The sequence below is a fragment of the Excalfactoria chinensis genome, chromosome 15, assembly GCF_039878825.1.
Source record: "Excalfactoria chinensis isolate bCotChi1 chromosome 15, bCotChi1.hap2, whole genome shotgun sequence".
NCBI classification, from domain to species: domain Eukaryota; kingdom Metazoa; phylum Chordata; class Aves; order Galliformes; family Phasianidae; genus Excalfactoria; species Excalfactoria chinensis.
This window is the reverse complement of record NC_092839.1, coordinates 8,497,041-8,520,465: the sequence shown is the minus strand read 5'-3', so window position 1 is coordinate 8,520,465 and position 23,425 is coordinate 8,497,041. Positions and strand designations below refer to the sequence as shown.

The 23,425-nt window shown below is 51.6% G+C and overlaps 2 protein-coding genes across 2 annotated transcripts; both read left to right on the top strand.

The window, feature by feature from the left end:
• Positions 1-490: 490 nt before the first annotated feature.
• Positions 491-2,758, top strand: PPDPF (pancreatic progenitor cell differentiation and proliferation factor). Its single transcript, XM_072350283.1, has 5 exons — positions 491-622; positions 1,272-1,360; positions 1,866-1,943; positions 2,117-2,213; positions 2,449-2,758. Exons 2-5 carry the CDS (start codon positions 1,306-1,308, stop codon positions 2,552-2,554), a joined length of 336 nt encoding a protein of 111 aa, XP_072206384.1. The 5' UTR covers positions 491-622; positions 1,272-1,305; the 3' UTR covers positions 2,555-2,758.
• A 5,659-nt stretch (positions 2,759-8,417) lies between these two features.
• On the top strand, positions 8,418-20,990 carry EEF1A2 (eukaryotic translation elongation factor 1 alpha 2). The gene is made up of 8 exons (XM_072350070.1): positions 8,418-9,343; positions 10,659-10,872; positions 14,437-14,616; positions 15,526-15,822; positions 18,199-18,349; positions 19,244-19,500; positions 20,049-20,283; positions 20,643-20,990. The coding sequence occupies exons 2-8, from the start codon at positions 10,729-10,731 to the stop codon at positions 20,768-20,770; spliced, it is 1,392 nt and encodes a 463-aa protein (XP_072206171.1). The 5' UTR covers positions 8,418-9,343; positions 10,659-10,728; the 3' UTR covers positions 20,771-20,990.
• The last annotated feature ends 2,435 nt before the right edge of the window (positions 20,991-23,425 follow it).

The window sequence follows — 23,425 nt, the reverse complement described above, 5'->3', positions numbered from 1 at the left end:
TACCAAAGCAGCCCCCAGGGTTGATGGGTCTGCAGGAGCGCTGCTATGGGGCGGGTGGGGGGGAGCTGGGGACAGGCTGGCTGCTCTCCCTGTTCCCGGTTTGTTGTGCTTTAGTATGGGCTGTACGAGGCTTTTTCTCCTCAATTCAAGTGCTCTTCTGCAAAATCGATGCGGATTGCAGCGGTTCCGAATCCCTTCGGATGAGCATTTCTCCATTTGTGCTACGGTTTTAAAGAATAAGAGGCAACGACAGCTTTTCCCCTGGGGGGTCAAACGTATTTTTTGCTTGGCCTTTGTTAAATCTCTTCGCACCAAACTTAGCAAATCTAAACCGAATCTGCGGAGCCCAAAGAGACGCAGCCTACAAGCCCCGCCCCCTTCGGGGCGAAGTGGGCGTGGTATCCACTTCCCGCAATCTGATTGGCTGTACGGAAAGGGGCGTGGCTACGTTTTCTATATAGATGGGGTGGAGGGGGGAAGGCCCAGCAGCGCCGCGGCTCAGGCCGTGCGGAGCGGACGCGGGTGCTGCGCTCCCTCGGGCGGGGGCTCCGAGCGGCCCCGCCGGGCCCCTTTACCCTCCCCTTCCTTCCTCTGGACCCCACTGGGCCCTAGTGCCGGCCAGGTGCGCTGCAGGGCCTTCAGGGATGGGTTGGGGGGGGGTGCTGGGTGGTGGGGTAGCTCAGCTTTGAGCACTATTCCAGAGGTGCGTTGGGGGGAAGTGGGGAGGGGGGCTGCTTTAGGAGGGGCTGGATGGGTCTGGTTCAGCTTGGGGGCTTAAGGGATGGAGTTGAGCCCCCTGACTGCAGCTGCTGTGGTCCCGTGTGGGTGTTGTGTGGGGGTCAGCTCGGTTAGTGCTGTGCTTCAGCTTCCCCAGCATTGCAGCTGAATGTTGGTGCATGGCCCCTTTGGTTGCCAGGCTGCACAAAGCCCCACCTTGCACCCCCACCAAAGCTCTCCTTTGTTCCTTATGTAACTTCACGCTGAGATTTCACAACTCCAAAGGGTTGACCCAAGGAAAATAGGATTGCTACAGAGAAGCAAAACAACTGTGCTGGGCCCCAGGAAGTTGTTGTTGCTCAGAGACTGTGCAAACAGTTGTTTTCAAGGGAGTTACTTTGGCTTTGCACAAAGCTCTGAGCCAGAGCTCTACAGCTGCAGATTGACACACATGAAGGGCTCTGTATGCTGGGCATTGTACCCGTTGTGGTCAAATCTCTTACAAAATAATCAGTCTGGTCCCTCTGCAATCGTGGCTGTTCCTTTACTTGCAGGTTTTCTATCAGCACAAACCCAGGACCCAGAGCCATGGCCTCCATCCCATCGAGCGGCTCGCTGGTGGCCACACACAACTATCACCGAAGTAAGAGCAGAGCACATCAGGGTGTGGAGAATCACTGGGAACCCACAGGAGCTCCTTGGCAAGGAAGAAGGGTGCCTGGCAGCTCTGACCAGCTGGGAGGCAGCCGTGCCAGCTCCTCTGTCTGTTATGGGGTTATAAGTTGCAGGGCATTATGCACTGCTGCTGTGGAGATGAGCTGCAAAGGCACACTGGGCCATGAGAGCCACTGGTGTTTCTCTGGGGGTGGCTTTGTGCTCCAAGGGAATTGACATATTTCTTCTGAGCTCAAATTAGGAACAGGCTTACAGCAGTTGGGCTGAAGCAATGAAGATTAAGTGCAGGAATCAGCAACCTCTTGGCCCTGAGACATCTGTAAAGGCTTCTGAAGTGTTCTTTGCAATGCCAAGCTGTTAAATAACATCCTTGGGGGCGGAAGTGTTTTCCTGTAGAAGTGTTCAGGTGTTTTGTGTTGGCCAACTTTCCATCCCTCCATGTTTCCTTCCTGATGACTGCACTTTCTCTGCAGGGCGTCTGAGCTCCACGTCCAGCAGCAGCTCCTGCAGTAGCTCTGAGTATGCTGGGGAGGTCATCCCCCACCACCCGGGTGAGTGCATGGGAACACATTCCCTATATGCCCCAGCAAGAACATTCTGCCTTTAGAAATCTATATGGCAGCACTGAGGACGGCATGTAGCTGTGTACTTACCGGAGCTGTCCCAGCCTCTTTGGGTTGGTAGTGGGGCTGCCTGATATGCACTGACCTCTGCTGTCCCCCAGGTCTGCCCAAATCTGACCCCGGCCAGTGGTGGGCCAGCTTCTTCTTTGGGAAGACAAGTCACCCCGCCATGACAACTGTCTCAGAGTCCCCAAAGAGGTGAGTACTTTGCTCCAGATAAAGAGATGAGAGCAGAGCTGCTGTGCAGCACCCAGGGATTCCCATTCCACATCCTATCCTGGGTGGTTGGGAACCATGTCCCCATGGTGCATCCTGACGCCATGGATGGCATCCTGTGAGTCTTCGCCATCTGCTGTTAGACAGTGGAAATAAAAGCAGGTTGAGCACAAAGCACCATGCTGATTTCCTGACCCGATGTTTTGCTCTCTTGCAGCTTGGGAGCCCTGCCAGTGCCCATGGGGACCCTGGCATGTGGGCTGGTGCCAGGAGCAGGACGCAGGCGGCATGCCAGTGAGCCAGGCATCGGGCCCTCATCCTGAGCTGCATGGCCCTTCCCTTCCCCACAGAGCTGCTTGCAGATGTATGTGCTGCTTCGGGGTAAGACAAGGCAGCAACCCTCCAGCAATTCCTACACCAGCCTTTTACTATTTCTCAATGCAACTATGCCATTACTGCGCAGATTCGGTAACACACGTTTATTGACTTTGTACAATTACTTCTAATAAACTCAAGCAGCCTTTTAGAACACTGTGGGTTATTCTTCACTGGTGGTAAGGGGTCTGCCTGTCTGGGGTCAAGCCAGGGGTGTGGATTGGATGGGTCTTGGAGGCAGTGCAGTCTGCATCCAGTGTTTCCAGCATGGCTGCAATGCTGGGAGGGACTTCTCCAGTAGGTGAGTAGCTCTGTGCCAGACATTGTGGTCATGCCAGCATGACTCACTGGTGCAGGGGTGTTTTGCATGTGAGCAGGATCTGGCTTTACCACTGCAATTCTACAGGCTCCTGCTGCTCGTTATCCTCCCTGTGTGGCTGCTCAGCGCATCCCTGCTGGTGCTGCAGCAGTGTGCAGGGTGTGCTGCTGTGCAGGGCTCCTGTGCTTTTGCCTCCTGTGCTTGGGGTGGGAGTGTGAGGCTAAAACAGTCTGGTCTGAGTAGGGATGGGAGCGGTTTGGGTGCAGACTGAGCTCACCAAGAGCCGTGGCTTGTTCAAGGCTTGTGTTCTGTGGGTGCAGTATCAAGGCTGGAGCTTGTCTTCCTGTAAGTATGGTGGCATTTTAGGGGAGGGAGGGAGTGGGAGTTTAACCAAGGTGGGCAGAGCTGGTGTGTAGTTGGCTGATGTTTGTGCTGAGCTCTGGCTGGTTTTGCCATCAATTAGTCTATGTGACCCTTCTGCTGACCGGCTGATTACTGGGGCGTGCTGCTCACTGGAGCACTACAAAAACAGGAGCCTGAAGGTCCTTGTGTGCAGGAGGGATGAGGTCCCAGCTCCAGCTGGAGCCCAGTGAACTTCAGGGCAGGAGCAAACTTAAAGATGTGAAGTCCTGCTCTGGTTTGCTTTCAGCAAAAGGTCTCTGACAAACCATGTGTGTACTGGGTGAAAAAAGGGGGGTGGGGGTGGGAAAGGCCTTTTTGTGTAAAAGCAAGTTGAGGTGGGAACAGAGTGAGCACGGCTTTGAGTGTAATCCCAGCATTGCTGCTTGTTCCTTGAGCAGGGTTGAGGATGGGAGCAGTGGGTCTGTGTGTGCTGCAGATTCCTGGTTGCTGCCCCGTGGTTCAAAGAGAGAAATGTATTTTTGTTTAGGCTTGCAGCCACGTAAGCTGCAGGTTATCAAGTGTGGACACAGGCAGAGTCAATATTGCTGTTTGCTTGTCCATCCCATGACCAGTGAGGTTCAGATCTAGTTCCTGGGGGGGGGGTCAAAAGTCTACCCCAGCGTTTTGGGGACCAACAGCAGAGTGTGCGTCATTCAGCTCAGGCCTAAATCCCTCCCACTTGGAATCAGTTCCCCCATTGATGGTGCTGTGTTGTAGGCATAACAGGGTAACAGTGCTGACTCGGAGCTTTCCAGGCAATAAGTTTGCTGAAGGCTGTGATGGACTTTGACTGTATAAATGCAAACTGTTTGAACAGCCCCGTGGTTGTTTTGTGCCCAGCACCAGGATTTGTTTTTCTGCCTCATGTTCTGGTAGGGAGCTGATTTGGGGGTCCCTGGAACCCCCCAGGATGGCCCTGCTGTGTGTAAATGTTCCTGACCCCATTGGCTGCAAGGCAAAGGGAGCTCTAGGAAATGGGCTCTGGAGGTTGATGTGGCCTGGAAAGAGAGGGTAGAAAGGATGAAAGTGGGTGCTGCAGGGCTGAGAAGTCACTTCTGTTCCAGTGAAGTTGATGGCATTTCTGAGGTTCCTCCCCAAATGCTTCCTGACAGATGCATTCCTGTATCCTGTGCCCCTCTAATGTATCGAGTAATAAAAATATATTTGATACACAATATAATCTATAATGGGCTACGTTCATTCTGGTGGGAACAGAATGGCTTTGTATTCCACTGTGCCTGAGTGAGATAATAGCCTTAATGATAGAGCAGAGATGCACAAAACACTTCCTCTTCCCTTTGTGCAACTGCACCACTTACACCCATATCTCAGCCTGCTTTATAAAGCACAGTGGCAGCAGGGTCACAATGGGCACCGGGAGGAGTCGGTCTCTGTGTGTACGGGTTGTGGTCTCAAGTAAAACATACCTGACAAATGGCAGCAGGACCTGCAGCTGGGCACGGGGAGCCTCACGTTGGGTGAGAAGGGATGGGATGGGTGCAGGGTGGGTGCGTGGGAGGGCAATGGCACCACAGCGGGCTCTGCAGGTGGTGATGGGGAGCTCTGGGATGATGGTGGGCAGGCAGACAGATGGGCAGAGCAGTGGTGGGGGATTGAAGGGGAGGTGGGGTGAGGATCCGGGCAGATTTCCCAGCACAAAGCCTGTGATATGTGTATGGAAGAGAGTAAGCTGAATTTTGCTTGTATCGATCAAGAATCAATCGCTTTAAAAGTGAGCAGACCACAAGAAATGGATAGATTTCCTTTTTTTTTCTTCCTCTGGTTTTTCTTCTAATTACAGTCTCCAAGTAACCATGGCTCTCCATGTGTTTTTGCTTTGGAGCAGATTCCCTGCTTGCCTTTCTCCTTATTTATCCACTTGGTTCTCAGGGCTCCATGTTCCAGCCGGGGCCTTTATGGGGGGATCTCTCACCAGGCACCATTTGGGGAACGCTCCCCCTCCTCCCGTTTCTCCCATCTTCAGCATCGTGCAGCTCCGGGCCAGACTGGGCAGCTGCTGCCACCTACCGGGCCGGATCTGCCCTCTATCCACTCGGGTTTGGGTCTCATTGATAACGTGAAGATGTGCTGGGAGTGCCGAGCTGTCCCCAGGATGAATTGCAGGCTTATCCGAACACGGAGTCGTGCCCAGCTGCCAAAACGCAGCAGCATCTCGGAGTGCAGGAAGGAGCTGTATTTTAACAGCGATGCTGAATTGATTGTGGGGAAGGTGAAGGAGTTAAAATCTTCGGAAGAAACTCGAGTTTAGGGGAGGAGCTGCTGCAATGGACCTGGGGATGTGCGGTGTAACCCCCCCATGGGTGATGCTCAGCTCAGTGAGCAGGAAATCGGGTGTTTTGTGATGGTTTTCCCTCCAAGGCTGAATTTTGGCTGAGAGCCCACAAGCTGTTTTGCCTTTGCAACAGGATGTGCAGCTGAAGGTGCTGTTGGCCAGGTCACCTAATCCAGCTGGGGGTGTCCAGGATGTTTTCAGCCCCTATTCCCCTGGATTTTGAACATGAATACCCATAAGCACCCAGCCATGGGCTGGGATGCTGCAGGGGTGATTTCCCTGTTTCAACCCTATGGCTTATCATCTGTTTTGTGCAGATTTCTTGAAGAAACCCATATCCCAGATGGCCTTGAGGATGCTTTTAAAGGCCTTGAAGCTGTGACCCTTCAGCATTGCTACCTCAGATCACCACAGTACCAGGATCTTGGTGGTTATGATGACCTGAAGGAAGCTCTGGCTGCTCATGCCAGTGCTGTCAAGTCCCTGTGTGAGCCCAGCACAGCCACGTGGCACACTGATGTCCCATCAGGGTGACACCGGACACCAGTCCCAGCTGGCTGGGTGGCAAAAGGGCTTGTGCATCTTGCTGTTACTGCCAGAAGTTATTTATAATCCACTGGCTCCAATTTAAAGTTATCAGCATTGTGTGCTGACTGAAGGACCTCAGCTCTCGGCTGCCCCTCCAATGCTCACGAGGCTGTGTATTTCTTCTTTTCAAGGCAAGTATTGCTTTGCATGGGGTGAAGGAGAAAAACGGTGATCCCTCTGCTGATCCTGTGGGCAGCCCCTGTGAGAGTATCTGTGTGTATCTGGGGTGACACGGGGGTGAGCATCCCTGGTGGCTGCTGTCCCTCCTCCTTCAAAGGGGACCTGATGCATTGCACAGGGAGAACTGTGAGAGCTCAGAGAGCTGAACACATTACTCATGGGAAGAAGCCCCCTTCAGTACCAAGGCAAATTCAGGCAGGCAGCCTGGGGTGTCAGCATCCCAGATACATACAAATTACCAGCACTGCGGATTATTCCCTCTTGCACTATGCAGAGACTTGTGGGAAAAAAAATAATAAATCTCAGTTATTACATCTGGGCAAATGGGGATTTTTGTACAGTTTAAGGCACCAGATCCTAACACAGGGGCTGAGGGGCTGGAAGGGAGTGGTGATGATAACTAAAAGGGGTACAGGATCCTGCCTGTTGCCATCACAGCACCTTTGAATGGCCTTTGAGGGAGGTCTCCGTTTCCTTGGGTTATCCCAAATCATTTGGGAATGGCTTTTTGGGGGGAAAGCCTAAATAGGATGGGATATAGGGGAGCAGTTTCAGCTGGGCCCAAATCTGAAGCTGGAAGGATGAGGACCAGGCTCTGAACTCCCAGTCACTGCATGTTTTGCCTGCTCAGGTCTCTTCTTCTCAGAGCTGAGAATTGAAGGATGAGAATTGAATTTCCAGGTGTTTGGTCCAACACTGTATTGAAGTGCTTCTGTTCAGGATGCAGGTGCTGGGGAAGCCCTGCTCTGCAGCACACGGCTGTGGCTTTAAGTCCCTTGGAGGCTGGGTGTCAGGTGGCTGCCCCTCATCCCGATTAGCCAGGTCTGGCAGCTCTCTCCTATTCCTGTCCTGCACTATTTATAGTGTGATGGGCTGTCGGACTCCGCTGCGCTGCAGCTACGGGCAGCCCCGTTTCTGTGCCTCCTGCCTGTCCTTGCATAAAAAGAGGAGATTATCTTTTGGCAAAGCACTGGAAAATGGGCAGGAAGAACAAGGGACTTGTACTCCCATCCCTGCTATGCATTGCCACACTCAGTGTCCATCCCCAGCACATCCAGGCCTGGGGTTATGCCACTGCGTCCATCCCAAAGTGAGCTCAATGCTTTTAAATACCATTTAAACCCTTCCTTCTAAATGTTTGTTTTTATGTTTTTTTCCCTCCTAGCACTCAGTATTGCACAGAGAATGCTGCATAAAAGATATCTTCCTATCACATCTCTGAGGAGGTACCACTGAACCGTAACATCCAGGAAAAGAAAAGTCTCTCCTTAAACATTATGAGAGCTTAGTACCATTTTCTTCTACATGATGGAGCCCATCAAGTGAGAGTATGTGACTTAGCTGCTAAACCCACTGGAAGACATCTGGCCCACAAAACTGGTTTGGACTATGAGATAGATTCACTCAAAATTCACTCTCTTTTGACTTGTTTTTGGTGTTGGGACACAGAAAATGTTGCATTGCCTTGTAACTGCACAGCTGACATAGGCACAAATACTCTGACCACCACCTGATATTTGTTAATGCAAAGGAAGCATCATGGTAGGGCAGTAGGATGTTATTCATGGTTTCCTTGTCCTGGGACTTGAACCTCATCTCCCATTAAATTAAATGATGTTCACAAACTGTAGATTCTTGAGCAATAGCCCTACATATTGCAAGAGCAGAAACATATTTTGCTTGATTTGTTCCTTCACTGTTGGCTCCTGGGCTAATGCATTTCCACTGAGGCAGAAATGTGGGTCAGTGCCCACAGGACTGAGCCCAGGGACATGTGTGCCCCTGCAATGACCTGTCCCCATCTCACTTGCTGGGAGCCCTGGGCTCCATGCCCACACCAACTCCATCCCTTTACCCCCAGGTTGCCATGAGGGTTCCAAGCCCCTCTTGGTCTTCACCTGCCCTGATCCCCCTGGATGAGGAGCTACATCATTTCCACTCGCTTACAAAAAATACTTTCTGATATCTCCATCTTCCTCTTTGCCCTCCACCTCCCTAATCTGTCCATCTGCTCCATCCTTTCCTATCTCACTTTCATCTTCCATCCCTATAGCTCTCCTGGCTTTCTATCTTTCCATCTTTCATCCCTTCACCTTCCTCCCATTCCACTGTCTCCTTCCTACCCATTCTCCATCCCTTCACTTTCCATCCCTCCATATTCCACTATTCCATCTCTCCTGTTCCTCCTATCCCTCTATTCCTCTTATCCTTCCATATCTGCCACCCCTTCATTTCTCTCATCCCTCCATCTTCCTCCCATCTCCTTACCTCCTATTCCTCCATCTCTTCTGTTTATCTCTTTCCTCTTTTCCTCTGGTTGTTCAGTTTCTCCCTCCCTCCATCTTCCTCTTCTCTTTACCTCTCATCCTTCCATCTGCATCCTCCTCTCTCCCTCTCTCCTCCATTTCTCCTATCCTTCCACTCTTCTTAAACCTCTATTTCTCTCTCCATCCATTTCTCCTATCCCTTTATTCCCCATCTCTTCCCATCTCTCCATCTCTCACCCTTCTACCTCTCCCACCCAGCTGTCTACTGCTCCTCCATCTCTCCTCCCTTCCTCCCATCCGTCTATTCCCCCTATTCCTCCCATCCCTTTATCTCCAGTCTCTACATCTTCTACTACTCCAGCTTTCCCCCGATTCTCCCATCCCTCCATTTTCCTCTCATCCCTTTATCCCCCATCTCCTCCCCATCCCTTCATCTCCCACTCTTCCACCTCTTCCATCTACCTTCCATCCCTAGTTCTCCCCCTCCGCCTCTCCCTGCTCTCTCCTCCTCCTTCTCTTCCTCCTCCTCCCCCCGGCTCGCCTCCTCCTCCCCCGCCCGGTACCGCATTGCCGTAGTGCGGGGGGGCCGCTGCATTGCGCTGCCGCCGTCAATAGGTGGGCCCCTCCCGGGGAGATAAAGCCGCCGGAGCCCAAGCTGGCAGCCTCTGCCGCCCCGACCGCCGCTCCGGTAAGAGCTCCGGCCCCCCCCCACCCCCGGGATCGGGCTGCTCGGAACGGAGGGGGGGGGGGAACCTGCTGGAGGTGGGGGGTTGCTGGGGCGGGGGTACGATGCGTGTGCATGGGGTGCTGCTGGCATCGAGGATGGGGGGGACCCCTGGGATGGAGGGAGGGGATGGGGTTGGGCCGTTCCTTCAGTCCGCAGGTGGGAAGCAGTTTGTATCCTGAGAGCTCGAGGAAAGGAAATTGATAACTTTGAAATTAAAAGTGCAAATAAATGGAAATAAATTAGAAACGGGGGGGAAAAAGAAAAATTGAAAAAAAAAAAAAAAAGGGGGGGGGGGTGAAAAAGAAAAAAAGAAGAAAAAAAAAAAAAAAGAGAGAGAGAGAAAATCAATAACTGCAAATAAAGGAATCCCCCACTTCCCCGGCAGCCCCTCGCAGAAGGGAGCGCAGCCGACGCCGGGCACCTGCGCGGGGCTGCGCCATGGCCGGATCCTGCGCTCGTTCAAGGGCAGGGAGGAAGGCCGGGGGGCAGCGGGGCTGTCACCGCCCGCCCGAATCGCTGTGAGAGTAGGAAGCTGCCCCCGACCTGCTTTGCTTCTATGGGCAGCTTCATAAAATTGGATTTTATTAGACGTCAAATTAAAGCTCCTAATTGTGCGGTGCTTCTGTAGCGGCTGTGGCACCATGGTAACCCTGGGAGATGCCAGAACAGATCTATTGATTTTCATTTTAAGCCTCCTCCCTCTGTTTCATCCAGATTCAGGGCAGCAAAATACCACAAAATCCCCCACAGCGGGCTCAGCTGTGCTGCCCTGCCCCACTCTTTGCAGCCCTGCTCAGGGCAGAGTGAGAGGGCTATTTTTGTCCACCCCGTTATTTGGGCATCATGTTATCACCCAAGAGGTGAAGACACCCAGTGGGGACAGGGACGGGCACCCATGGCTCCTCCCAGGGTGCCCATGAAATGGAGGATTTGGAGATGGAATAGAGTTTGGAAAGACCTAGAAGGCAGCAGTGAAGAGCCATTGAAAGGCTGGTTGTTTTTTTTCCCATGGAGGAAGGGCACCTTTGAGGTACTGATGACGTAGCCTTGGGAGCTGGGGGTCTCCAGGAAGGCAGATGATAAAATCATGGTATCTTGCTGAGAGCTGAAGGCTGGATGTGGTGGCCAGAAATAGCCTTGCCAGTCTCCTCCGGGGGTGGGCTGGATCTGTCCCAGCATGAGCAGAGCCATCGAGCCATGGCCATGCACCCCTGTCTAGGCTGGCAGTGCTGTCACGGGGGCTGTGCTGACGCTGCCTTTTTTTATTCTCTTCCAGCCTCTCCATAAACACAGCTGCATCCCCAGCGCTCCCCCCACCGCCCGCCCTCCACACGTAGCCCACCAGCATGGGGAAGGAAAAGACGCACATCAACATTGTCGTCATCGGGCATGTGGACTCTGGGAAATCCACCACCACCGGGCACCTCATCTACAAATGCGGGGGCATTGACAAAAGGACCATTGAGAAATTCGAGAAGGAGGCTGCCGAGGTGAGGAGAGTGTCCCCTGCCATGTCCCCCTGCTCCATGCTGATGTCCCGTGGGCAATACGCCCCTTCTCCTCGTGATGCCGTCCTCATACCTTTCTCCCTTCGTTCCCATCACTTTTTTCCCTCTGCATCTCAAGTCTTCCCGGCTCCTGTGGCCCATTGGCCCATGGGGTGCTTAACCCACAGTGTTGATCCCCACCTGGGGATTTAGAAGATGGATTGTGGTACCAGCAGTCATGGCGAGGATTCTGAGAGAGCCACAATGCTACAGGGCATGAAATTCCCACTAAATCTTGTGCATGAGGAGGTAAACCTGATAAATCCCTTCCTGCCCTGTGCATGACCATGAATTTCACCCTGTAACATCTCCTTCCGGCATCATGGGGCAACCAGCATCAGCTGGAGTGCAAATTTGGTCCACTTGGCTAAAGATCCATCCTCCTTAATGGGGGCTGATTGGTAGCTCTCTGTATAGGAAAGCTGGCATGGAGTGCAAGCATTTAAGTTGAATTCTTTTGTTGAGCCTCTCTAATGGTGCCATTTGTAGCAATGTCATAGTGCAGGCATTTCTCGGGCACTCATGCTGCAAAGCACCACCCAACACCTATAACGTGGCATAGATCAAGGAGGAATAAACCTGCTGGGGAACAGAGGAGAACATTGTGAATGGAAAGAGCTGGGAAAGAAGTGATGGTAAATTCTAGAGAGGTGGGTGAGCCAGGAGCAGGCTGGCTGTGTTACCCATGGGGTGGGTATGGTCAGAAGAGGTCTCACCATCATCGTGTCATGAACCTTCCATAAATCTTTAATGCAGGCATCCCTTAGTTTAGCTGGACAAAACCTCCCATTTCAAAGAAAAGAGAGAGGAGAAATAAAAAAGAAGCCATCAGAGCTGCTATTCCTGATAGCACATCTTGCTGTCTGCCTCTTTGAACCCTTTGAATGTGCCAATAGCATCCGAGCTACGCCACCCCTTTTTCCTGCCTCATTGTCAGCCTTCTCTTGCAGCCCTTAAGAGCAGCGCCTCTTCCTTAGAATAAAATCATCTCTCTTTGCTTCATGTTAAAAGGATAGCTGCCATCCCTCGGTATATTTCCAGCCCCTTACCTCCAGATCAGGTATGGCACGATGAGGTTATCACGGATGCAATTGCAGCTGCGTTAATTGAGCAGACATTTCCCCTGACTTGCTCGAATATGCGGGGACTGGAGCTGCTATTAATAGCCTATTGACTGAGCTTACCGACTCCATTTTCTGATGCAGGGCTGGGGAAGGGTTTTCTTCCATTAGGTGGCATTCTCAGGAAATGGAGGCCTGTGTGCACCCAAAAAAAAGCTATCAGAAAACACGGCCCGATATTTTTAATTATTATTATTTTCTTTTTTCCTAAGAAGAAAGACCTTATTTTTCTTTATGGCTGGAAGGGGCAGAAATAACAGCATCTCTGAGAGACAAATTGTTCTCTTGATTTATTTTATTTTAAAGAAAATAAACCAAAACCAACAGTATTTGTGATCTCCAAATAGGAAGCTGCCCCTTTGCTGGGGAAAATGCAGGCAGTTCTGGCACCAAACAGGGAAGGTATTGTGCAATGCTAGATAATGCAGTGGGGCTTTTTTTTCCTACAACAGCTCTGGGTAACTGAATATACCCTGTGGAAGGAGGGGAGCTGTTTGCTATATAAAGGATCTCACTTGTCTTCAGGTTATGTCCAATGGCATGTTCTGTGGAGGGGGGGTGGTACACAGAACAGACCGCTTTTGGTTGGGTATGGATCCCTGCAGTTCCTATGAGGAAATCCTGGGTTTTAGGATCAGCTGTGATTCCCTACAACCTGCTGCACCTGGGGCCTGCTCTGTGCCTCAGGTACCCCACCCCATAGCATAGTGCTGGTGGCTGAAAGGCTGTGGGGTTCTCTAGTTGAGCTCCTGCCTGAGTGCTCCTCATTATTAATGCACTGCACAAAATAAATCCCTTTTTCCTTCACCTTCATCTTGGCTTGGGCAGTAAATGAGCATGCTGTAATGGTGCCCTAAATAACCCCCCCCCCCCCAAAGCAAGGGAGGGAGTGGGTGTGCATGCTGGAAAGGGTTAACTTCCCAGCTTCCATTCTGCATCTTTTGCCATATTGGAGCAAAGATGTGATTCTGGATTTTTCCACCCCCTGCTCCTGCAGGCACACAGCTCAGGGCTGCCCACTGGGGCTGCAGCATCACCCGGCACTCCCTCAGAGGAAGGGGAGGTTTGCTCTGGCTATAGGATTTTGGCTGTAATCTCCCCCCCCCATCCCCCTCTTCCCCGAGCGAGCTGCAAAGTCATCGCAGCGCTCAGCTGTTACATAAAGGGGCTGGCACCGCTAATTCCTCGTGCTGCTCGGGCACGGGGCTGCGATCCCATCCCGGTGCAGGCGGGGTGTGTTGGATGAGGTGCTGCAGCGTCCTCCCCGGTGAGCAGCACTGGAGCGCTCACTGCCTGCCAGCAGGAGGCATTTCCCTCCGGACCGGTGATCTATAGAGGCCCATGATGAATTTTATGCACTGATGCTCTAGAAGAAATCGCTGCTGCAGACGTGGGACTGTGTGGTACAGCACCTCCGTCCTTGCGCAGCAGTTACAGCACATTACGTCATCAGCAGATGACCTATTTCTCTAGCTGAATTCTATTTTCCGCCTTAGAAAACAGACAAGATCTGGTGATTGATGCATGTTAACCCTCTGGTCCACTTGGGCTGTCCTGGGGCACAGTGGAGAAGGGCTGAGCTTGTTCTCCCCCATCAGTGCATGATCCCTGTTCAGAGCCTGGGGAAGGTCTGGCTCTGCTTAGTGGCATCAAAGGGCACCAACCCAAAGGAAGCAGCATCCTGTTTTTACCGGGGCATGTGCTTTATTGCAGGGCAGAGAGATTTTCAGTGGCTCATCTCACCCAGCGTGATTTTCTACACGACGGTGCTGGCTGGGATTTGGGCCATTTGGCAGTGACAGTTGGTCTGACTGCAGCTCACAGTCGCTTTTCGTGCAAATTCGCACACTCTGTGGCAAAAATCAATCACGTTTCTGTTCAGCTCCTAGCAACAACCCTCTTGCATTTCATTTTCTTTTAACCCATTCCCTTGCTGCATCCTATTAGTTTGGGGTTTCTCGCTTAGCAATGGCTTTTCCTTCTATCCAGCTGTCTCGTGTTCACTTAGAAGATTAAAATACAACAGCAAGAAGCTTTCCAGCACTGCTGTGTAATTCTGTATCAATGTAATTTCACAGCAGCCCTGCAGGGTTGTGGCATCTCATGGAGGAGACATTGCTGGTCTCCAGCTTCTTATCCAGTCCCACCACAGATCCTCTTCATAGCTCTGCTTCCAGTCTCTTCTCCATCCTTCTGGGAATGTGTTTAGAACCATATCTCCTTTCCTCTGTGTGAATTGACATATAGATTATGGCTGCCATTGACTTCAGGGGGTTTGCAATGTGACCTTTGGCCTTCATGGCTATGGGAGATTGGGCATGCTCCATTAGTGGGGGGTGCCCTGGGTTTGGGGGCTCTGACCAACTCTTACCTTTGTCTTGGCCAGATGGGGAAAGGGTCCTTCAAATACGCCTGGGTGCTGGACAAGCTGAAGGCTGAGCGTGAGCGTGGCATCACCATTGACATCTCACTGTGGAAATTCGAGACCACCAAGTACTACATCACCATCATCGATGCGCCCGGCCACAGGGACTTCATCAAGAACATGATCACAGGAACATCCCAGGTGAGAACGGGAGGCCAGGAGCTGCAGGATGCGGGAGGCTGAGGTGGCATCAGTGAGTGGTGGTGAGCAGGGTCCATGCAAGAGGTGGCATTCGGTCCCTCTCTGGATGCTGAGGAAAGGGTTTCCTTGGGCAAAAAGGAGTGCTTTCTCTACAGCACTTTCCTTGCTTGTGTGAGCTGGGGATGAGTATGGACTCTGAGAATCAACAGGATGTTGTGAGCTATAGGTCTTTTTGTGAGAGTATCTCCCATGTTATTTTAGCCTCAGACAGCTCAGGCATACAAGAAGCTTCCCACAGACTGTTAGGCTTTGTTGGCCAGATGAGACTCTGTGGGTCTTTTCTCTTTCCTTTTTCTCAAAACAGCCATCTTTGTTCCATAAACTGTAGTCTGTGTCTCCAGGGTAAAGTTGCTTCCCCCTACTGTACTGTACTGCAGGGCATTTCTGCATCCCAGAGCCCTTCATGAGCACTGGGTGAGCCTTGCTGCATGCCCCTGGAGGCCAGCTTTAGCCAAATGCAGATAGCTTCTGTTATTGACACCGAGGACAGGATTAAGATGTGGGATCTGCTCCATCAACCATGGAGACTGATGAAAAGATGTCAGTGGGGTTTTAGGTGATGCTTTGAGCCTGCATCCATGGCATGTTAAAATGAGGTCCTGGTTAGATCCATACAACAAATAAGATCCATCCTGTTGTCCAACGTGTTGCAAAAAGCATGCACAGTTGGCATGAATAAAATAACATGGGTCAGGGTTGAGGTAGATCAGCAGGGTTTTGGGTAGCAGCTGGCAAGGCATCTGCCTAAGGCATGTTTGTTCTGATTAATGTTCCCTTTGGGACATGCTCAGAGCTCCCAGGAGCAGCATTCTCAGGGACAGCAGCAGCTCATCATCTCTCTCCTCCCAGGCTGACTGCGCTGTACTGATCGTTGCTGCCGGTGTCGGTGAATTTGAAGCTGGCATCTCTAAGAATGGGCAGACCCGTGAGCATGCCCTGCTGGCTTACACCCTGGGGGTGAAGCAGCTCATCGTGGGCATCAACAAGATGGATTCCACGGAGCCTGCATACAGCGAGAAACGCTACGATGAGATCGTCAAGGAGGTCAGCGCCTACATCAAGAAGATCGGCTACAACCCAGCCACAGTTCCCTTCGTGCCCATCTCGGGCTGGCACGGGGATAACATGCTGGAGCCATCCCCCAATGTAAGTGTGTGATGTGTTGTGCTGTGACCCCACTCTAAGTGTCTGTATCCAGGCTGGCTTTGGTGCTGTGAAAGCCACATGCACCTGTCACGTGCAACAGCCTACTTTGCTGGTGCAGATGTTTGTCACGTCGCTGTGATTGTGCTGGGATGAATGGGCACAGAGTGCATGCTTCTTGTTGTACCATGGCCAGACATCCCAGTGGCTCTCCGTGAGCCTCCTCACATGATCAGTAGGGCCGTGCTCCTGGGATCTAATTTAAAATCTTTGCTTCGTCAGACCCGTGTTGATGTTAGAGCCATCCACAGCAATTGTCATGCTCAGCAGGAACAGCATGAGTGGTTTTAGGGCACTGTTTTCCCAGGCAAACAACACGATCTGGTTACAGGGTTGGAGCAGTTCCCACCACACAGCCGGGCTAACACATGCTGCATATTGGATGCTTCTTTGCATCGGTGCCATATCAGCTGCACCCATGTTCCACTGCTGGGACTCCAATTTTTAAGGCAATTTTCGTATGGGAGGGCACCATGATTTCCTTGAGCATCCATTTAGGGTTTCTCCTTGGCCAGTTGATTCCAAATTGGCCTCTCCCTTTGTGTATCAGTGCTGATGATGCAATGATAGGGTGCTATTTCTTCATATGATGGCAGGGGAGAAAGAGATTGAAGAGGCATGGGGGTTCTTTGTCAGAACAGATGCCAATAGCAGCTGTTACATCTCTTTTTGGAGGAAAAGCTCCCCCAGCTTCAGTCTTCTAAAGACTAAAGAATGTCTTGTGACCTTGAGCAAGTTGCTCAGTGCTGAAACACAGTGGTACCTTGGGAAACCAACTGGAAACTCAACATTTCAGGGAGATTTAGGACTTCACTTGTGGATTTGTGGTCAGCGTTCAAAAAACAGGGAGGCAACGTGTCCAAGTACAGCCAAGGGAGGTTGGGGTTGAGAGCCTGAGCTAGAGGAGTGCTGCAATGCAACCTCACACTGACCTGGCATGTAGCTCACAGCCTTGCACAGGAAAGACAGTTCACGAGAAGCTTGGGGGTAGCTTGGAACAAGTGGTTTTTTCGGAGGCTCCTTTCCCCTGTACAGTGGAGCTGGGATAAGGTCAGCCACGGTCATACCAAGCCCAGCTGCATAGTTCCTGGGTGCCTCCAAATCAGGCTCCAAATGTCAGCAGCTGCTGGGCAGGGAAGATGATCCTGAACAATTCGCTATTAATAGGCTGCAGAGGGGAGGCACAGGGCAGGATGGGCCTCACTGACTTCGTTCCTCAGGAGGGAAGAACTGGCTGTGGGGCTGGGAGTCCAGGGAAGCTCTGATAAAAGGATGCATAGACATTCTGTATCCCATGATGTGGTCCTCAGGGCCCCCTCCCACCTATGTGGGGACAGAGTCCACCTCCCCACCTTGCACTGCTTCTAGGAAAGCTTGGGTGGGAATCCCGTGCAAATCTCTCTCTTCTTAATCCTCATCCCCCCCAAAAAGCTCTGATTATTCTCACTTGCATATTTCCAGCTGGGTTTCACTGAGCAAGAAGCAGCCAAGTGACTTGTCTATACAACAGGGGACAGACAGCCAAGGTTGGGGTTGGAACTAGATGATCTTTAAGGTTCCTTCTAACCTAAGCCATTCTGTGATTCTATGCTTGTGCAGTGGTGTAGCAGCTGCATCCCATCAGGCTGCGTGGACATGGGGCTGGAGCCAGCCCTACATGGGAGAACGTAGTCCATGATGTAGTCTGTGATGGAAGATGAGCATGTATGGGGTGCAAAGTAGGCAAAACTGGAGAGACGTGACTGCTTTATAAAATGAAGTTGGAGTGCAATAGGAATTAAAGCTCAGCTGTTAATGATGGGAGCTTGAGCTTGCAGCATCCACGGCTGACAAACACAGGGTTAACACACAACCTATCAGACTGTGTTACGTCAGACCCTGTTTCTGCCATGGAGATGTGGAATAGTTATGGTTCTTGGGAAATGGATTTGGGGCATACACGAGCAAGGTTTTGATGTGCAGTGGTGTGCACTGGGTGACAAGTAGCACCCAAGGATCCAATGCTGGGCAGAATTCTCTGTGACAAACCATTCTGCCTCTCAGCAGCTGTGAGGAAACTCAGTGGCTCTGCAGTCCCTGTGCTGAGGGCTGGATACATGTGGCTGGTGTGGGAAGGCAAAACCTCTTTGTTAGGAATGGAGGCTGCAGGTTTGCCAGGTTTAACCACTTTCATCCTTTTTTTTTTCTGCTCATGGATGTTTCACATCTTTCTAGGAGAGAGGGGAGAATGGGGATGGAGCTGGATGAAGGGATGCAGGTGAACATGCAGAGATGCTGGAATGCAAAGATCTTACTAAACTGTTGCTATTCTGTTTGCAGATGCCTTGGTTCAAAGGCTGGAAGGTGGAGCGCAAGGAAGGCAACGCGAGCGGGGTGTCCCTCCTGGAGGCCCTGGACACCATCCTGCCCCCCACCCGCCCCACAGACAAACCCCTGCGCCTGCCCCTTCAGGATGTCTACAAGATTGGAGGTGGGCTACCATCAGCGTGACTCATTTTAACTGTAGCCTTCCTTCCACAGGGATTTGGGGATGATGTTTCCAGGAACTGGGAAGCTGGTGGGATTGGACTTCAAATAATACTGGGAAGAAGGGTATTTTGCTCCTGAGTGGAGATCCCATGTGAGACTTTGGGGTTGGAGTCAGATGTGCCCAAAGTTGCCCGGAGACCTGAGATGATAGCAGTGAGCTGTTCTCAGTGAACACAGTGTCAAAATGGCTGCAGATTTGGGTGTCCCAGAGGTCACGGCTGGCAGAACCAGGTGGAGACCAGCCAGGAATGAGATTCTGCTTGGTTGTGGTCACTGATGCTCCCAAATGCTGGTGTCCATCAGCAGCACCTCCGTGTGCCCAGCTGCACCACGGGACCAGCCTTTTAGGGAACATGGACAGTGACGTGGACACGTCTCAGGGCTTTAAATATCCCTTTGCTCTCCGTCCTGCTGGCAGCACTGTGCAGCCCTGCAGAGCCATTTCCAGTCCTTTCCATACTTTCCAAAGAACACGTGCATTGCAGAAATCAGCCATGTTGAGTGTTGCTCCCTTGCTTTTAGGAAGCATTTTAATGCAAGCTTTTGTTTGCAAAAGAGATGAGGGATAGTGAGCAGGCAGCTCTGCATCCTCCATCTCAGCTGGGGGAAAAACAAGGTTTTGCCAAGGGATTAGGCAGGTCCTTAGGAAGCAGAGACACTGTGGGAAGGGTGGAAGTGAAGGCAATAGAGCTGGTGTGGCAAAGTGGATCCCACTGATTTTTCTTGTTTGGCAAGAAACAAATGTAGTCTCTGAGAAAAGCCATTGGAGATGCCCTGCTGCCCATCACATGCTTCACAGGTGACATTCAGCTCTGATCTCTCCTTGCCCCTGCAGGAATTGGTACAGTTCCTGTGGGCCGAGTGGAGACTGGCATCCTGCGACCCGGCATGGTGGTCACCTTTGCACCTGTGAACATCACCACTGAGGTGAAGTCGGTGGAGATGCACCACGAGGCGCTGAGCGAGGCCCTGCCTGGAGACAATGTTGGCTTCAACGTGAAGAATGTCTCTGTCAAGGACATCCGCCGTGGGAATGTCTGTGGGGACAGCAAGTCAGACCCGCCGCAGGAGGCAGCACAGTTCACGTCTCAGGTCAGCTGATTAGAGTTCTATTCTGTTCCATTCCACTTCTACTCTGCTTCCACTCCATTCTGTTCCACTCTATGCCCTTCCACTCCACTCCATTCCATTCCATTCTGTCCCCAACATCCATCAGCTCACAGCCTTGCACAGCTGACACTGAGGAGATAACACCTAGGGGAGCAGCATACCCACCAGGGAAAGATGAACATTTTATAGGTTGCCTGGGGTTTAAGCCTTGGCTTTGCCATTTGCACACTGGTGTATGTGAAAATGGTCGCTCCCTCTCCCAAATGCAGCTGGCTCTGGAGGAGAGCAGGACTAGGTAACGTCTCACAGTGAGGTACCTGCACCCATGTCCTTTTGTGTGCTGAATAAATAAATAATAGCTTAGGTAACACTTGAAACAAAGGAAGGATTCTGCCATGAAAACCAATCAGCTCTTTTCTGTGTGTATGGCACGAGATGGCATTGATTTCTCAACCTTGCTGGTCCTTGCTGGCACCGAGCTATGCAAGACACCATAGTCAAGTCCCTTTGGACCTTGTTGTGTCCCATAGGTGATCATCCTGAACCACCCTGGGCAGATCAGTGCCGGATACTCACCTGTCATCGACTGCCACACCGCACACATCGCCTGCAAGTTCGCTGAGCTGAAGGAGAAGATCGACCGGCGCTCCGGCAAGAAGCTGGAGGACAACCCCAAATCCCTGAAATCGGGTGATGCAGCCATCGTGGAGATGATTCCTGGCAAGCCGATGTGTGTGGAGAGCTTCTCCCAGTACCCACCTCTTGGTAAGGGAATGGCTCCTGCGTGGTGTCCCATGGAAGAGCATGGAGGCTGCTTGGGTGCAAACCTCACACTGGTCATACTGAACCTCCCACTGATCAGATGGGGGGCAGAGGGAGGTGAATGTGTTCCATTGCTGCTTCATCTGCAAAATCTGATGCATGAGCTGGGTTAGGGTGGGTGGGACAGGCTCTCTCCTGGGCTGGGTTTTCCCTCTGGGAATCACTACAGCCCAACAGTGGCTGTGCAGGAGTGTTTCTCAGCTTCCCAATCTCTGCCCTGACACAAAACTGATCAAGGGAAGGATCAGAAGCTTTCAGGGGCTGGCACAGTCATGTCACTCACGTCCTCCTCTATTCCCCAGGCCGCTTTGCTGTCCGTGACATGCGGCAGACCGTGGCCGTGGGCGTCATCAAGAACGTGGAGAAGAAGAGCGGCGGGGCTGGCAAAGTCACCAAGTCTGCCCAGAAGGCCCAGAAGGCTGGGAAATGAATTGTGGGCTCCCAGTGCGTAGCGCAGAAACCATCCCTGACACCAGGACGCTGCCACCGTCTCCCCCCGGCGCATGTGTGCACATCAGCTTGTAAGAGTTTATATGTCAACGACTGGATGCTCACCATTAAGGTCCAGTGGAAATTCTTTAAAAGGAAAAGCATGTTCCAGCGTTTGTGAGGCTTCATGTTAATTTTACCAATAAAACTGGTACAACATCCACAGTGGGAAAAAAATAACAATAATAATAATAACAAACAAACCAACCAACAACAACAAAACCAAACCAACCAACCCCAAAGGCGTGGAGCTCTGTGTGTGTGTGTGTGTGTCATTGTGAGAGGGGCTGGTTTTCTGGGGTCTGTGTGGGACAGATGTTGGGATGGCCACAGGCAGGGATGGGAGCACCCATGGGCACCCAACACCAGCCATTCCCTGGCTTTCACCCATGGACCAGGTTTATGGGCTCATTTTGTTGACATAAAGCAGGGGCTGCTCTTGCAGTGGAGGTTTCGATATTCTCCTTAACCTGCTCAACTCTCTAATATCAATTAACAGGGCCCTTAATTATTTTGCTTTCCATTCTGAATAAGCTGGAGTTAACCCCTTAATGTTATTCCACTTAAAGGGAGAAAATAGCACACCTGTGCCTCCTTGAAAAGCTACCAATATCACTTTTATACTATTTAATAATGTTGGGAAAAGTGTCCAAAGCTGCCTCTCCTTCATATATTTCCTTCCCCCACTTGCAGCAGATCCCCCAGAAGCCTTTCTCACCCAAAAGAAGCCATAAGCAGAGAGTAGTGGTGCCCAATGGCTGCCCAGAGCCCCAGAATTCAGGGTGTCCTCCCAGGATTGTGTCCCGGTCCCATTGCAAAAGTGTAGAGCAGAAGGTGTACCCACAGAGCACAGGATACCTGAACAACAGAGACTGCACCTGGGGGGAGCTTAAGACTGACCAAAGGGTGGGATGTGGTTTAGTGGGCACAGTGGGGATGGGTTGGTGGTTGGACTGAATGATCTTAGAGGTCTTTTCAACCTTTATGTTTCTATGATGATGAGTGTGAAGGTAGAGGAGGTACAAGGGGCTGCTCGCGCTGTGCTGTAGTGCTCTGGAAACATCTCCACCTTGAAGGTGGGGCTGGCAGCACATCAGGGCATCATCCTGTGCTCCTAAAGCAGTGTTTAGGGGAAGTAGCAGTCACCTGGCAAAGGAGGCAGGGTGAAGGACGGCACTGTGCCAGCTCCTTCCCAGGAGGACCCCAGAGACAGAAGGATCGTTACTGTTTATGCTGCAGGAGCACCTCATTAATAACAGATGCTCTGCAGTGCTGCGTGCCCCAGGCAGAGCCCCAAGCCACCACAATCCTGTGCCAGCTCACCATGCTGCCTTTCCCAAAACTGCACCCACAGAGCACCAAGGTTCCTCTTTGTACCCACTGCTGTTTCCAAGCAGGGTGGCAGAACCTCACCCCATGCACAGCTTCCCCCATCCTTCAGCAGTGGGGACAGGAGCTCTCATGGGGATGTCCCTGCTGTGCTGTGCCTCCAGCTTTCCTGTCCCCAACAGTAGCTGGTCCTGGAGCAGCAGGGACCTTGGGGTCAGGCAAGAGACGTGATTAAACACAAGGTCCAAACCTGGTCGTCTATAGCTATTTTAAAAGCAAAAACAAGCCTGACAAAGCCACGGGTACGTTTCCATAGAAATATAGCAGGGGAGCTGTGAAGATGCTCTGGGAGTGATGCACAAGCAGTGCAGTAATTAATGGTGTAGCTGCATAAAGGGAAAATTGAAAACCTTGAGGGTTTAACTCAGATTGGCTCATGGCAGGTTCAAGATTTCAGCTCTACTTCTGTGCAGTTGGTACCCTGGATAAACTGTAAGGTTTGAAAGAAGATATGGGGCCTGAAGGGAGATGTCTGGTTTGGGAGGTTTGGGCTCTGCAGAGAGCCAAAATAAACAGAAATGTTTTGATGCAGGCCCATTTCAAAGCAGAAGATTGAGAAATAAAGCATGCCAAACTTCTGGGGGTCTTGACTTAGAGCAGAATGAAGCCATGTCCTGCCACCACCCAAACCTCAGGTACAAAGACTCATTATGGAACTGGTCAGTCACTGCTGTGCAAATCACTGCACAACCCCAAGAGGCAAGGAGGGATGGTGCACTTATTCTGGGCTGGGACTGACACATTTTGGGCTTCTACCAAAACAAGAAGCAGCCCAACAAGAACAGGGTCACAGATGGTTTTCAGCAAGCCCTGCAGCAAACAAGCTGATTCGTGAGCCATCAGCACCGTGCATAAAGCAGGCAGGTGTGGTGCTGCCAATGTCAGGTGGTGATGATGATGAGGTTACAGGGCTGTGCTGAGGAAATGCGTTTTAAAACACCATGCCCCTTCCTGCCATTCTCAGTTGTGCTGGGACCTCACTGAAAGCTCAGATATTCTTTTTTCCTACCTACTCGTTTTTATTTTATTTTTAAATGGTGGTGTTTCCTATCCCTGCCCTCCTTGCTTCTCCTCCATACCAGCCTCAGCAATGCCATCTCGTGGAAACAGACACGAAATCCTTCTGCAGAGATAATTGGGGACAGGAGATGCAAACCAATGATGGCCCTTCTGCTGCAAAGCCCTGCCTGACAGCAAATCCGCAGCA